Source organism: Tubulanus polymorphus, chromosome 2 (assembly GCF_964204645.1).
Source record: "Tubulanus polymorphus chromosome 2, tnTubPoly1.2, whole genome shotgun sequence".
NCBI classification, from domain to species: domain Eukaryota; kingdom Metazoa; phylum Nemertea; class Palaeonemertea; order Tubulaniformes; family Tubulanidae; genus Tubulanus; species Tubulanus polymorphus.
In genome coordinates this window covers 10,403,833-10,417,810 of record NC_134026.1, presented here as the reverse complement: position 1 = coordinate 10,417,810, position 13,978 = coordinate 10,403,833, and the positions used below count along the sequence as shown (strand labels likewise).

The 13,978-nt window shown below is 41.1% G+C and overlaps 1 protein-coding gene across 1 annotated transcript in view; it reads left to right on the top strand.

The window, feature by feature from the left end:
- Positions 1-13,978, top strand: part of LOC141898679 (trafficking protein particle complex subunit 11-like) — a 44,343-nt gene that overhangs the window by 15,068 nt on the left and 15,297 nt on the right. Inside the window, exons 7-17 of the mRNA XM_074784714.1 lie at positions 148-221; positions 310-406; positions 5,903-6,036; positions 7,169-7,310; positions 7,401-7,491; positions 9,396-9,475; positions 9,615-9,693; positions 11,246-11,300; positions 11,592-11,799; positions 12,622-12,778; positions 13,135-13,207. Coding sequence (XP_074640815.1) covers positions 148-221; positions 310-406; positions 5,903-6,036; positions 7,169-7,310; positions 7,401-7,491; positions 9,396-9,475; positions 9,615-9,693; positions 11,246-11,300; positions 11,592-11,799; positions 12,622-12,778; positions 13,135-13,207 — 1,190 coding nt within the window. The remainder of the gene's footprint in view (positions 1-147; positions 222-309; positions 407-5,902; positions 6,037-7,168; positions 7,311-7,400; positions 7,492-9,395; positions 9,476-9,614; positions 9,694-11,245; positions 11,301-11,591; positions 11,800-12,621; positions 12,779-13,134; positions 13,208-13,978) is intronic.

Here is a 13,978-nt window from a genome sequence, read left to right as displayed (position 1 = left end):
AATTGGAAATTTAGAAAATGGAAAGATTGTAGTGAATTCAGTATTTCTCCTTATCCCTTATTGACCAAAAACGAAGGAAGCTGTGTTGTTTTAATTGTAGTCACTTGAAGTAACTTGAAATAATTGTATTTCAAATATTTCTTCCAGTTGCTTTTCGTGCGACACCAATTTAAGATCGCATTTTTCAACGAGCTCAAGCAAGATACCCATATTGCATTGAAGTGAGTATTTTTCGTAAATTTTTAGCAGTTTTTTTCTTTCTGTAGAGAAACACAAATTATTTTACCGTTTCTTCACTATTTTTCACAGGCACTACAAACAAGCTTATGGTCATGTGTTGGACTTACGTATGCATGATACAAATTTGCTGGAGATCAAATCAATCGCAGGATTCATTAATTACAAGGTGATTATAGAAATTAGGTAGGGGCGCCGTAACTTTTGGTAGGGGCGCCGTAACATAGCGCCATCTGGCGAGACGCCATCTTCTTTTTGCTTGGCGCTTGTTCTCTAGAGAACGTGTTTCGGCAGTGCTCGTAAATCGGTTAAAATTCTTCGTGTTGGATCGGACATCCGTTCTAATTGATATAAGAAACAGACATAAGAGTGATTGATCTCGGAATAGAAGTCGAACTTCGGGTGAGATCGTTTTTAATCTATGCGCATTTCAACATTTTGCCACCGGTTTTCTACTTCCGGTTTCGCGGGGGCGCCGTGCTGTTTTCTTAGCGGCTCCTCCCGCCTTATATATTTAATAATTATCATTCAACGTAATTGATTTCCGTCTCATCATTCACGAAAATTAATAATCTGTACTAAAAATCGTATCAATAATTAACATGTCGGATCACGACGTCTCCAGCTCCCCTAGGGGAGCGAGATTTAAACGTTGGGGCAAGGTTGATACACCTTCTAAGACCCCAGCGTCCTCATCGGGCAAGGTTGATACACCTGAATGCCCGGATACTCGGAAACAGGGCAATGATCCGGGACGATCCCTGTCTAGGTCCAGGTCCCGATCGAGATTTAGTCGGTCCGACTCTTCGTCTCCTACTAGACGTAGGCACCAGCGCTTTAATAAAAAACGACGTCGTTCACCGTCTGACCCCAGCTCTGGGTCAAGGTCTCGTTCTAGGTCCCGTTCTAGAGTAAGTCGAACCTATTCTCCGTCACCTACCAGGCGTAGGCGCAAGCGTGCTCATAAGCAACAACGTCGTCGCTCACGTTCTAGATCACCGGCTGATAAGCCGTCTGACTCTAGTGACATCAAGAATATGCTAGCGATATTCTCGCAGGAGATCGCTTCCCTTAAGGAACAACTAAAAGGTAAGGAACCCCCGGGCCCCAAGCCTCCATCAGTGCCAACAGGGCTGTCCTGCAACCCAACTGATGGGTTAGTGTTGGATGATGTCAACGATTTTTCTGACGAGGAAAAATCTCGTGATCCAGAAGATCCTGGTCTATCCAGGGACGGAGACATGCACAGATCGTGCTCTCCGTCACCATCCACAATGGAAGAGACGGGAGACATTCCTTAGTAAAAGAAGTTTTCTCCCGGTACGGAGGTACCAAGGCCAAACCTAAAACAACCCAGCCTAAGAGGGTCGGCCGCCAAAATCTTCAGTCCATCCGATGACACCGAAGAGTTAGTTTTAGCACCACATTCTGCATATAGAGAAGAATGGCGTGAGACTTTGGACACGACACTGTGGGGTGGTAAGCGTACAGACAATACTTGGTCTTATCCTCCATTAGAGGCAGGCATGAAGGATTCAAAATTTTTCTCTCCGTTGTATCCGCCCATATCAGGGTACAAGACTTATTATTACGCCACACCAGGTGCTGATGATCCCGGATTCAAACCACACTTTGAGTTAGACTCTGATGGGTCAACCACGATAGGACTACCCAAAAAACCACCGCCCTCCTACACTTTACCAAAACAAGCAATGGGAGCGTTGAACCAATTAGCTCGTAGCATTTGTCAAATCACGTCTTTCCAAGACATTTCACTAGTTGCCATGCACGGCGAGTTAGAAAAAGTAAAGTCTCAACTAGTCCAGGATAATCCGGATCTAGAGACAATGTCCGAACACGTGGCGACCATAGAGAGAATTCTACAGTCTATGGCCAAGGCGTTGTGTCACCAAGTACCTTTGGGTATAAGGATCCAGGCTAACCTAGCCTTGATCAATAGATATAGCTTGTTGGCCAACTCCAAACTTCCAGAACCGGTGAAAGTAGCTCTATACAGAGCACCGCTGGGCAATTCCTCACGGGTTTTCTCTGGGTGCTGCGCATCCGCCGATGCGGAGGCCACCAAGATCAGAGAATCTCAGGCTAAGGCCGGTAGGCAGTCATGGAAGACACCAAAAAAGCCTAGTTATTACGCCGGCAACTCTACTTACAGAAACTCACCGGCAAATCAGCCCGGATACAATCAATCTCAAGTCAACAGGAAATTAAGCTTCAAAAAAGCGGGTTGGACAAGCTCCAAGAGAGCTCAAAGCGACAACAATAACAATTTGAACTATGTCAGTTATTCTCAAAGTTCTTACAGTGACAATCCCCAAAGGGGTAGGGCTAGATTACGTAGGGGCTTCAATCGACCCTTTCGTGGCCGCGCCAACACAGGTACCCGTTGAAGATGTCAGGCCAGTGGGCTCTTGCCTTCAAGACGCCTCTTCCCACTGGCTAGAAAAATTTGGCGACACTTGGGCTACAAAGATCGTTTCCAAAGGATACCGACTGAAATTCGTTCACAAACCGCATCTATCTCATCAGCGGGTGGAAATGAGGCTGAAGTGGGGGCAGGAGTCCCACGTTATGCCAGCGATCAACAAGATGATTTTAAAAAGATCGCTGGAAGAAATCCCTCTAGGATCCCCGGGATGGTATTCAAGAATTTTCACCGTCCCAAAATCATCTGGGGGCTTAAGGACGGTAATAGATCTGTCAGCTCTAAATCGTTATATCATAACCTCATAGGCCTTAGTCAGACCAGCACAGGCCAGAGTTCAGAAGCTGAGGGAGGCAGCTTGGTGTCCTGACGGGGGCGCCCAGATCGGCTCGGTCCTGGTCCCAGGTTTTGGGCCAGATGAGTTCCGTTGCACTCGTAGTTCTGCTCGGTCGTTTACACAGCCGTTCTCTTCAAAGATTCTGGAAGCAAGCTTGGAGATCGGTAGGGGAAGAGTGGGATACCTTATTGCCGGTACCACCGGTGAACCTAATCCCCGACCTCGAGTGGTGGACTCTCGCGCAGAACTTGACAAGAGGCACCTCCCTAGCACCATTGAAGGCCCCGATTCATCTATTCACGGATGCCAGCCATCAGGGCTGGGGAGCACATGTAGAAGGTTTTCAGAAAGCCGGGAACTGGTCTCGAGCAGAAGCTCATCTCCACATAAATCACCTGGAACTGTTAGCGGTTCAAAAGGCCTTCAAACACTTCAAAAGGAGGTTAGGGGGTCATCATGTGTGGCTGTCAACAGACAACTCCACAGTAAAGGCTTATTTGCTCAACCAGGGGGGGACCAGGTCCCCAACATTATCCAACTTAGCAGCTCAGATTCTGACCTGGGTCCAGGCTCAAGGGATGATTCTTTCGGTATCCCACCTGGCCGGCAGCCTGAATGTGGTGGCCGACGCTCTGTCTCGCCAAGACAAGCCAGTAGCCACCGAGTGGACATTGGCAGTCAGGGTAGCCAATCAAGTCCGGGCCCTGATGGGAAGTCCGAACGTGGACCTGTTTGCCACTCGCTTCAACACGAGGTGTCCGGTGTTTGTGTCCCCATTTCAAGACGACTTGGCGTGGGGGGTGGACGCTCTATCTCTGAGTTGGGACAACCTGCTGGCTTATGCCTTTCCCCCCACTCCCCTACTCAATCGAGTGTTGGAGAAGATAAAGGGGGCAGTCAACTGTCAAGTGGTCTTAGTGGCTCCCTGTTGGCCGACTCAGACATGGTTCGTCAGACTCCTGCATCTACTGGTGGACTTCCCTCGCACTCTACCCAATTACCCCGGGTTACTGTCCCAGGGACGATTCAAGTTACACCCAAATCAATTCCAATTGAATCTACACGCCTGGCCATTGTCAAGCGACAGCTTTCAAACCAAGGAATTTCTTCGGGGGCAGCCAGATTTATCGTGGAATCCAAACGTCCCTCTACCGGAGCATTGTACGATTCCAAATGGGAATGTTACTCCGATTGGTGTAATAGGAGAGCGGTGGATTCTCTCCACCCCTCTGTGTCAGAGTTAATAGATTTTTTCTATTTCCTGTTCGAAGAGAAGAATAGGTTATAACCATTAAAGGCTACAGATCAGCAATAGGGCATACTTTTCGTTCAGCGGGCGTCCCTGTACTGACGGAGGATGTGAAAATAGCTCAATTGATATCAGGTTTTGGGGTTAAGAGACCCAAACAGGTTTCAGATATCCCGCCATGGGACTTAACAGTGGTTCTTAGAGCACTTATGATCACTCCCTTCGAGCCTATCCGCAATACTACCCTGTCAGACTTATCTAAGAAAACGGTGTTCTTACTGTTCTTAGCGATGGCCGCGAGGCGTTCGGAGGTTCATGCTTTATCGATGCGTCCGGGTCATATTTCCTTTGGTCCACAAGATAGGTTTGTCATTTTAAGGCCTGGTCTTAGTTTCATTGCCAAGAATCAAAAGGCTTCCGTAGCAGCCAGATCTTGGAAGATCGAGGCTTTGACGCATAGGGTATCTCACGATCTTCCTGATACGTCGCTCTGTCCAGTAAGAGCTTTAAAGGAGTACCTAGAGAGGACACTTCCCCACAGACAAGATAGGGAGAGGCTCTTTATTCCTCTCCGACAAGGGGATAAGAGAGATATCTCAAGGGACACAATCGCTAGATGGATTGTATCTTTAATTAAAGAAACTCTGCATTCTCAGGGGGCCCAGGCTCCGCTCGGGATACATTCTCATCAGGTGAGGGCATTAGCCACATCCTGGTCATTATTCACGGGGGCTTCCTTGGAACAGGTTTGTCGTTCAGCCTTCTGGACGTCTCCATCTACCTTCTCGTCATTTTATTTGAAGGACGTTTCTGGACAGTTAGGCTCACTGTCCACGTTGGGTCCAATTGTTACTGCACAACGAATAAGCGTACAAAAACCCAAAAAACATCGGGCCCAGTTAGACCTTTTTAAACCAGGTCCTGGGGATTAAAGGGTTTCTTCTGTATTCAGCTATAAGAAAGTTGATGTATATAAGTTGTGGGCATCTTTTACAGGGCCTAGGTTACCTTAAGACAGTTAGTGGTAAGGGTTCCTTTTGTTATAGGTATTAAGTTTAGACATGAATCATGATTTCATTTATATAGCCTGGGCAAGGCTGCTTCTAGAGTTTAAGTTTTTTACCTACTGGTTTAGGTTAATATCGAGGTAATGGCAGTCAGTGCCTTACTAAGGTATCCGGGAGTCAGTTGACACCGGGTTGTTTGATTTCCTTTTTTCGACTCAAACGTAACGGGGTCATAATAGGCATGTTATTATCTACCAGTACAGTTAGGAACTGAAAAGGAAGCAGCACGGTAGCTCCCTGATTTTTGGTTTTCCACTGGCTCACCTGGGGTTTGTTGCGGTTTTCTGCAGAGAGTTTTATGGTGAGTGTAAGTGTAGAGAATTTAAATCGACTTTTGGTCGCCTCCCTCCTCCATTCTTTGGGATTCTGGCTATAGTGTATTTTCCCAGGGAATGTATTCGAAGTAAATATTACAATTTTGTTTCACTTTTATTTCTTCTACAATTTGGATTAAACCGAATCCAACTATTCTCATCACGTCTCAATCACAACTATTTGAAATGTTATAAAGGTATCGTTCTGCCATCTCAAAAATATTTGTATATGTGTATTTTTTCTTCCTTTTGCAGATTTGTCGTATATCTTTCCAACACAATGTTCCATTAGATTCCATTGCGCAGTTTCGAAAACATATTGATTTCTTCAAAAGTCGTGTGGGCAGTCCAGAACTAGCATTTGAACACAGTGCTTGGATGGCTAAGCAGTGAGTAGTCCAAGCACTTCATTAAAATCGAGACATCATGTGACATTGAGATAAACTTGATTAAATCTCAGGAAACACAGGGAAATGGTATTTATGTTGTTTGCACATTTTCTCTCGCGAATTGTGTTTTGTGCTCTTCGCACTTGTCATCATAATTTTACAACTTCATAATCATCTTTTCATATGGGAAATTAGAATTCCTATGAAAAAGATATTAGTCTGTATATGTTGCTGTCAATATAACAAATCTGGCCTTTCCTACTGCCGTCCTTCATCAGACCACAGATAAAGTCTTGCTTTACAGCAAAAACACGGAACAAGTAGATAGTAGTCACCCTGCTGCAGCATCACAGGCACTTACCGATGGGCTTGGGATAAAGTTAGAGTTCCTGGGGTTATTGATATTGTATCTGTGGTTATTAGAAAATCAGAGATGAAATGTCTTGCTTCTTATATGTTTAAAAAACAATGGCCGCTGGCTCCACATGATGACGTCAGAAAAAACAAACTTCACCTTTCAAATTCAAACTTTGATGACACACCCTTGAGATATGACACTGATACTAATATCCTATGACATTTATTACATCCGATTGTGTGACACTCAATTTGTGGAACGTGTTTTAGTAATATAAAAGACAAGATAGTTGACGAACTGTGAGTGTATAGATCAAACTTAACGGGCATTCAGAATCCAAAACTAGGTTAACTAATGTTTTATGATCACCGACTGTCATCACTTCGCTTCAGAGTGTCTGGTTGGTTTATGAGTGGTCTATTGTGCTGATCCTAAAATACTTCCAACAGATGTCATATCTACTGCATCATCTGATATAACAATTCAGCCATGTGGCATTCTGAATTTTATTGCCAATCCTGAATCAATCCGCTTTGTCCTGTTCAATCCGCTTTGTCCTGTTCGTCCGCTTTGTCTTGAGTACATTCCTTCAAGAAAACAATTAAAACATTTTTTTGGTAGCTGAGCAGGGGGGTCACGACCCCTGAAACCCCCCTCTGGATCCGCGCCTGTGAAGCTTAGGAAAATATGCGCGTTTACAGGACCTCATGGTCCTCTTGTTCCAGTTAGCGAGGTTATATTAGGATATACAAATCTAAAAAATTTTGACCCTAGGTTTCAAGTGTTTGGAGATTTGTTTGATGAGGCTATTAAGTTTGGTTTGACAGCAGTTCAAACACAGCATCCTGGATTCTACTATCAACAGGCGGCAAATCATTCCATAGCTCGAAAACAACTGTGTCGAGGATTATGCCATGTACGTAGGTTTTAACTTCTCCCTCCGAAAAGAAATTCTAAGAATTATACGTAAGAGATAATGAATAAACTTATCATTTGAATTTTTCAGCCAGCTGCATCAACCCCAGTGCCAGATCCTCTTGAAAATCTGGACAATTTAGACTACTATGGACAAAGACCATGGAGGCAAGGACACCAAAGTAAGTAAAGCATGTTTCTATGTATTCAACCAATGATCTATGATCTATGCTACTCCCTGAATTTATGTTGTACAATGTCATTTTTTGCCCACTTGGGACTTCAGTCCCAGCAGGCTATTGCGTTCACTTTTCGTCCGTCATCCGTCCGTCCGTCCATAGACGGAATCCAGTAATTTTGGGAAGTTTTGAAGACACTTCAAGGTAATGTCTTGATATTTGGTTTATACATGTATCTACCCTAGACACATCTTCAGCCCTAAAACTGGCCCTGTCAGATTCAAGATGGCCGACTGGCAGCCATTGTTGTTCACCCAAATCAGCACTTAATACACATTTTCGAAGTTTTTGAGGGAAATTTTGAAGACGCTTTTATCAATTACCTCGATCGTTCGTATATATTTCAATTCCCCTAGGGCCCATCAGCATAACAAAGTGGGTCGATCAGACCCAAGATGGCTGTCCTGTGACCTTTTTTGTGCCCAAAAATGTCAATTTTGGCCTGAATTCTGAGTCCTGTAGCTTCCTAATGGCGTGCCATTTTTCATTGCAATTTGTGATGGGTATTCTTTGGAAAGGTATCTCTTATACCCGAGACAGGTATATTTGATCAGGTAATTATGACGCAATTGGCGGCCATCATGTGTCATCAGTACTCATTCGTAGGTGGAAAAAAGTTTTTCCACATTATATTGATACTTAAGCATATTTTGTGGCCACAATCAATTGGAAGGTTGTAGCTCATGACATGGACTATAATCGTAGGGAGTTTCAAGGTCATTGGTTGGTTTTTGTATATGGCCACCAGGGGGCGTTGAACAATACAATAACTTAGTATTTCTATATTATATTCGTACCTATTCATATTTTGCTACTACAATCCATTGGAAAGTTGTAGCTCATGACATCGTCTATGATTGTGGTGAGTTTCAAGGTCATTGGTTTTTGCATATGGCCACAAGGGGGCGTTGAACAATGCATTAATTTAGTATTTCTATATTATATTCGTACCTATGCATATTTTGTTACCACAATCAATTGGAAAGTTGTAGCTCTATATGGTCACTAGAGGGCGTTGAATAGTAGAATTACTTAGTATTTCCTTATAATATTGGTACCTAGGCATACTTTCTTGCCATGATCAATTGCAAAGTTGTAGCTCATGACATGTTCCATGATTATGGTGAGTTTCGAGGTCATAGGGCTTTGCATATGGACATCACTGGGAAAGCCCTTCAGAAGGGCTTTCCCTGTGATGTCCTTATCAATTTTTTATCCTTATTATTGTTTTGCCATGTGCTAGTGAGTTATAGGGAAAACCCATTACCATGTATATCAAAAAGTTGAACATGCTTACTACAAGGTGCACCGTGATTTCATCTTTATCAGCTGTTTATATGTTATTGCAAATCCGAGAAAAGAGAAAGAAGTTTCCAAGGGAAATTTTGAGGAGAAAAGTTGGGTTGATTAGACAAAGGATGGCTGTCCTGTAACATTTTCTGCCCAAAAAGGTCGTTTTGGCCTGAATTCTATGACCGGTAGCTTATTAAAGGTTTGCCACTTTTCAGTATACTTTGAGAAGGGATCTTTAACATAACAGACAGGTTTTATTACAATCATTTGTTACGCAATTGGAGGCCATCGTAGTGTCAAAAGTTCTCATCTCTAGACGGAAAAATGGTTTTTGAGAAAAATATCAACAGGTTTTAACCTATAGTCCTCAGGAGCCAGTTCCACAGTTCTGAGTTAAGATTTGACTCTTGAGTTAACTCATTAAAAATGAACTTACTCTAACTCACAACTGTTGAACTGGGTCCATATTTGTTCACTGTCAGTTAAAGTATGATGTTGTCTTTTAAATGTCAGCTTAATGAGTATGGTATAGGCTTTTCATCTGCATTTTACAGGTATTGATCCTCCTGATGCTTTGAAAGAAAGAGATGGAATTAAGGCTTTGCAGAATCTGGAATGGCAAGTCGATCATTCAGTAAGAAGGCACATTATATATAGGATTAACTATGTCTCTTATTATGCTCTGATATAATGTTTGAGTATGCAAATAATTTCACAATTGTACAAACTCACCTTAAATGATAATGAGAATGATAACATCGGATTTCTTTCAGTGGATTATCATACCTTTGTTGAGTAGTGCAGTGGCACAGTTCAAGAAATATAAATCACCGAGAATGAAAAGATACCTGAGTAAGAATCATTCTAAACTTATAGATTTTGATTGCCGTGCTATGAATATGAGTCAAGCATTTTTTTTAGAAGTTTTAAACCCAGGGGCGGATCCAGCCCCGCCTGAGCAGTACTCATGATTGTAGAAGTGCCCTTTTATTTTTTGACGCCTTATAAAACGTTACCATTATGAAACCTAAACAATGTTAACCATTCAGTGTCATTTTACAAATCACAACCGTAAATCAATGTGCAAAACATCACTGGTCTATGTGTACACATACAAACTATTTTGCAAAATATTATTGACAAAGATGTAGAATGTCTTCCTGTGATTATATAATGAGCCCTATTTGAACGTCGAAATGTTATATTGCATTGAAAATCATGGGAAGACGTATTTCAATAGTAATTGATGTATGAATATATCAGAAGCGGCAGGCATAAATAGAAATGATAAGTTAATGGGATTAGTCGGTCAAAATGGTGGATGTATACTGGATGTGGAAGTCTGATATAAAAGTAAGATGGAAAATATGATATGGGGATGCTGGTGGATTGACAAAGCTATCTACGATCTGTGTAGGGCCGGCATGAATTTTATCGGCAGCTACAAGCGGTCAATATAAAAATGTGTAAACATATTATTTAGATATTCGAATGTTTTAGAAAATATGTTCGATATTTGGGGTAATTTTGTAGGTTTCATGAGAACAATCCCATTAGCAATTAGCTGTCGTATACAGCTCTGTGTCCACTGATGGCATGTGTTGTTGAAATATGTGATATCTGTCTAGTCTACCTCATGTGATATCCAAGTCCGCTCTGAGTCTTACAAAGGTTTACACTGGCTTATAAAACAGCAGTGACAAAAACATTCATGTTAATTCAACTATTTCAGCTATAGTCTTGTACAGTAGCAGAAGTTTACTGAATACAATACAATGAATACAACATAGAATCAAATATAAAGGCACAGTCACATTTTATGGGCTTTTGAGACTATTCCAGACGGATTGATAAATATGTACATATAAATGAATATACTTCTAAGAGTGAATTTTTCCAACATGTGAATCGGGTAACAATTCAATTCAATTCTTTATTGATCCTTAGGTTTAACATCACATTCCCAAATACAATACTTAAACCCAGACTAAAGAGGATATCGACTGGCAGCCAAATCTCGTAATTCCTCAAGTTTCTTAAAACTTCGATTTCAAATTTGCAATCCCACATTAGCTTATCCCAAAAATTCTACATTTTTTTCACAGGCGTCAAATAATTTTTTTGAATTAATTTTCTTGTTCAAGTTCTGGTTATCAACATGGTCAATTTGAATAATCGAAAATGGGTAAACTTCATGATTTTTCTTTAGAATGTCAAAATGTCATATTTCGTGGATGCAGAGAAGGACTTGATGCCCCAAATTGACTCAGATTGCATCGCAGAGAAATTCAAAATTTTCTATGACAATTTTCTAGGTCCCTAAGACAAAAATCTAGGCTAGATCCGCCCCTGAAACCATGCCTTGTTGAAAAACTGTAATGTCATTGTCTTTTATTGGTTTTAGTGGTTCAAATGGGAGAAGAATATTATCATGCTAAAGACTATAACAAGGCATTAACGTATGTATGCACTGAATGATTGCGATGGAACTGTTGCCCATGCTTCCTCGCTAGATTTCATTACTTAACAGTCAATCTTACTTGTTATCAAAATCAGTTAAGTTTTTCCACCAACGTCATTTGGATTTAGGCTCCCAAAATGCTGATATTATGACCTAGGAAAGATAATTCATTCAGTAAAAGTTTTATATTCATAATTGGTTTGCCGAAGAGAAATTTTGAATAAATGCAGAAGATCTAACTACTTATTAGCAATCCTGGCAGAATCTATTCGATGTATTTCAAATGTAGGATTCTGAGTCGTGTAACATGGGATTATCGCAATGAACGGTGGTGGCCGTTGCTGACGTCGATACTGATAACATCGCTGAGGTGTGCGTATCTGGTCGGCAATGTTCAAGAATATGTCACAATTTGCATGGAATTGATGGCAGACGGAATTCTGTTGTCATCGGAGGAAAAGAAACGTCTTCAGAATAATCTGAACAAAGTTATGAACGTATGTACATGTATGACCTAGAATGTATGACCTAGACATGACTACAGTAATCCCTGCTTAATCCAGATATCTGATTTTGATCTCGATGGGGTTCCATTGACGTTTTCATAGGTGTGGGGAGGGGCACTGGGAACATTTTGAAACACGTATGTCAATTATTGCTATTGTTTCTCATTGTTACTATGGTAGCTATTGTCCTATCATGGGCTCCACTAACCAGAATGGGGACTATACCGTCCATCCATCTGTGCATTTCTAATGAACAGGATATGTTTTTATGCCTTGTGCTATGGGGGGATACTGTATTCACTTCATCATCCATCCATCTGGCTGTCTGGCCGCAGAGGTTTCCATACCCTAGCACTTAAACCCTTTAACTGATTTTCCTGAAATTCAACAGTTGTGCTGTGTTAGATTTTGTAATTCTTGTTTCCAAGCTCTAACTCATGAAAGGTGTAAGAAAACTTGGTGAAATTTTATGGAAGCTGTTTTGTATTTTTCATTTCCTACTATCATAAATAGGTCGACATACGCTCAGGGTGTATTTTCTAGTTTTGTATGGAATCTTTTGAAATTAAATGACCTTTCAAGATGGCTGACTGGCTGTGTATGTGAATTAAGAGATGTGTAATGGGGTAAATGAATTGAGTTGATGAGAAATTAGGATTTAAACGCGTATTTTATACTTGCTATGAGAGAACTTTGAACAATGTCTGCTTTAGATCGAAATCTAGATTAACTGAATTTGAGTACTCAAAATACTTGCATATAGCATATTTATGATTATGATTTTATTCACCCGATTGTCTTTTGTATTTTCAGAATGAGGCCCCAGATCCAGAGCCCGGCTGCGACAATGATTGTATCGAGAAAGCAATTAATCTATGGAACTCAAGCTTGGCGGAGTCATCTAGTTCACCACCATCTGTTCCAGAACCGTGCATATTCACCGTCGAGATGAACAATATCATTCCTTTTGGTACATTTCATTTCACAAAAAATTTAATGGGTACCAGCTAATATGGCATTCGAGGATCTGCCATATTCATTTATTCTATATTTCCATTAAAATCATAGCAATTTCCACATAAGTAAATCGATTATCAATTAATGCTTTGCCAAACTCTGATTAGAAAGGTCAGTGTCATATCTATTTCTTCTTTGATAATATTTTGATTAGGAAGCCAGAAAATCCTGATCAAAATTCATTGAACTTGTTCTGACAGCAGTTTAGTAATGCTATCTAGTGTGTGCCCCTACCCTACTGCTATCATGTTTCTCTTCCGTTTATATTCTTTGGATGCATATGTAATTAGAAATTGTTTATTTCTACAGCTGAATGTAAGGCCAGATTCACTTGTAGTTCGTTCAGAGCTGATAATGCTGTGGTATTGCAGGTTTTCTTGAGGTAAAATTAACATCAAATCTGTTCAGATTATTCAGTTTGACTTGTTTCGATGTCACCATGATCCTCCCAGCTGCTGCTACAAGCATAGAACTCGAATCAAATTGATTTGAGTTCTATGCTATGAGTTATCTTGTAATAGATGCAAAACCCACTTTATATAAATCTTAAAGAGCAAATGCCATCAAAATAGAATATTGTCTAAAATTCATTTTCAAATGTGATGTATTCACAAAAAATATAGAACTGGTTTGAACTTTATTTGCGGCATTACTGAGAAATACGACTTTTAAATCGGCAAAACACGCACGCATGCACCCACACACGTGCGCGCGCGCACACACGCACACATGCTTGTGTTTATTGTCATAGATAACTTCATAAATAGCGCCACGGCGGGTTGTATGTGAACTATACGCACTGAGTGAAGGATGAGTAAATGACTAATTTACGACTTATTAGAGATACTTTTTATCAATCAGACAGATCTCAGGTCGTTTTATATATACTTAAGTTTCTTCTGGTTAAGTAATCACGGAAAGCACAATTTCGAGGGCACTTGCCCTTTAAAGTTAAAATCCAATTGCTCACTGTGACGATGATCTTTAGTGAATGTCAGTTAGCAGTGAACAAGGAGAATCCAGGAACAAAGACACTCTGAATATTTGGATGGATATATGAAAGCTGTGGGTACTGGAGTGTGTAATGGGTAGTGTAGTGTGATCTGTGTGCATTTGTGGCCAGCACACAGATCACATTGTTCAATGGGGTTTG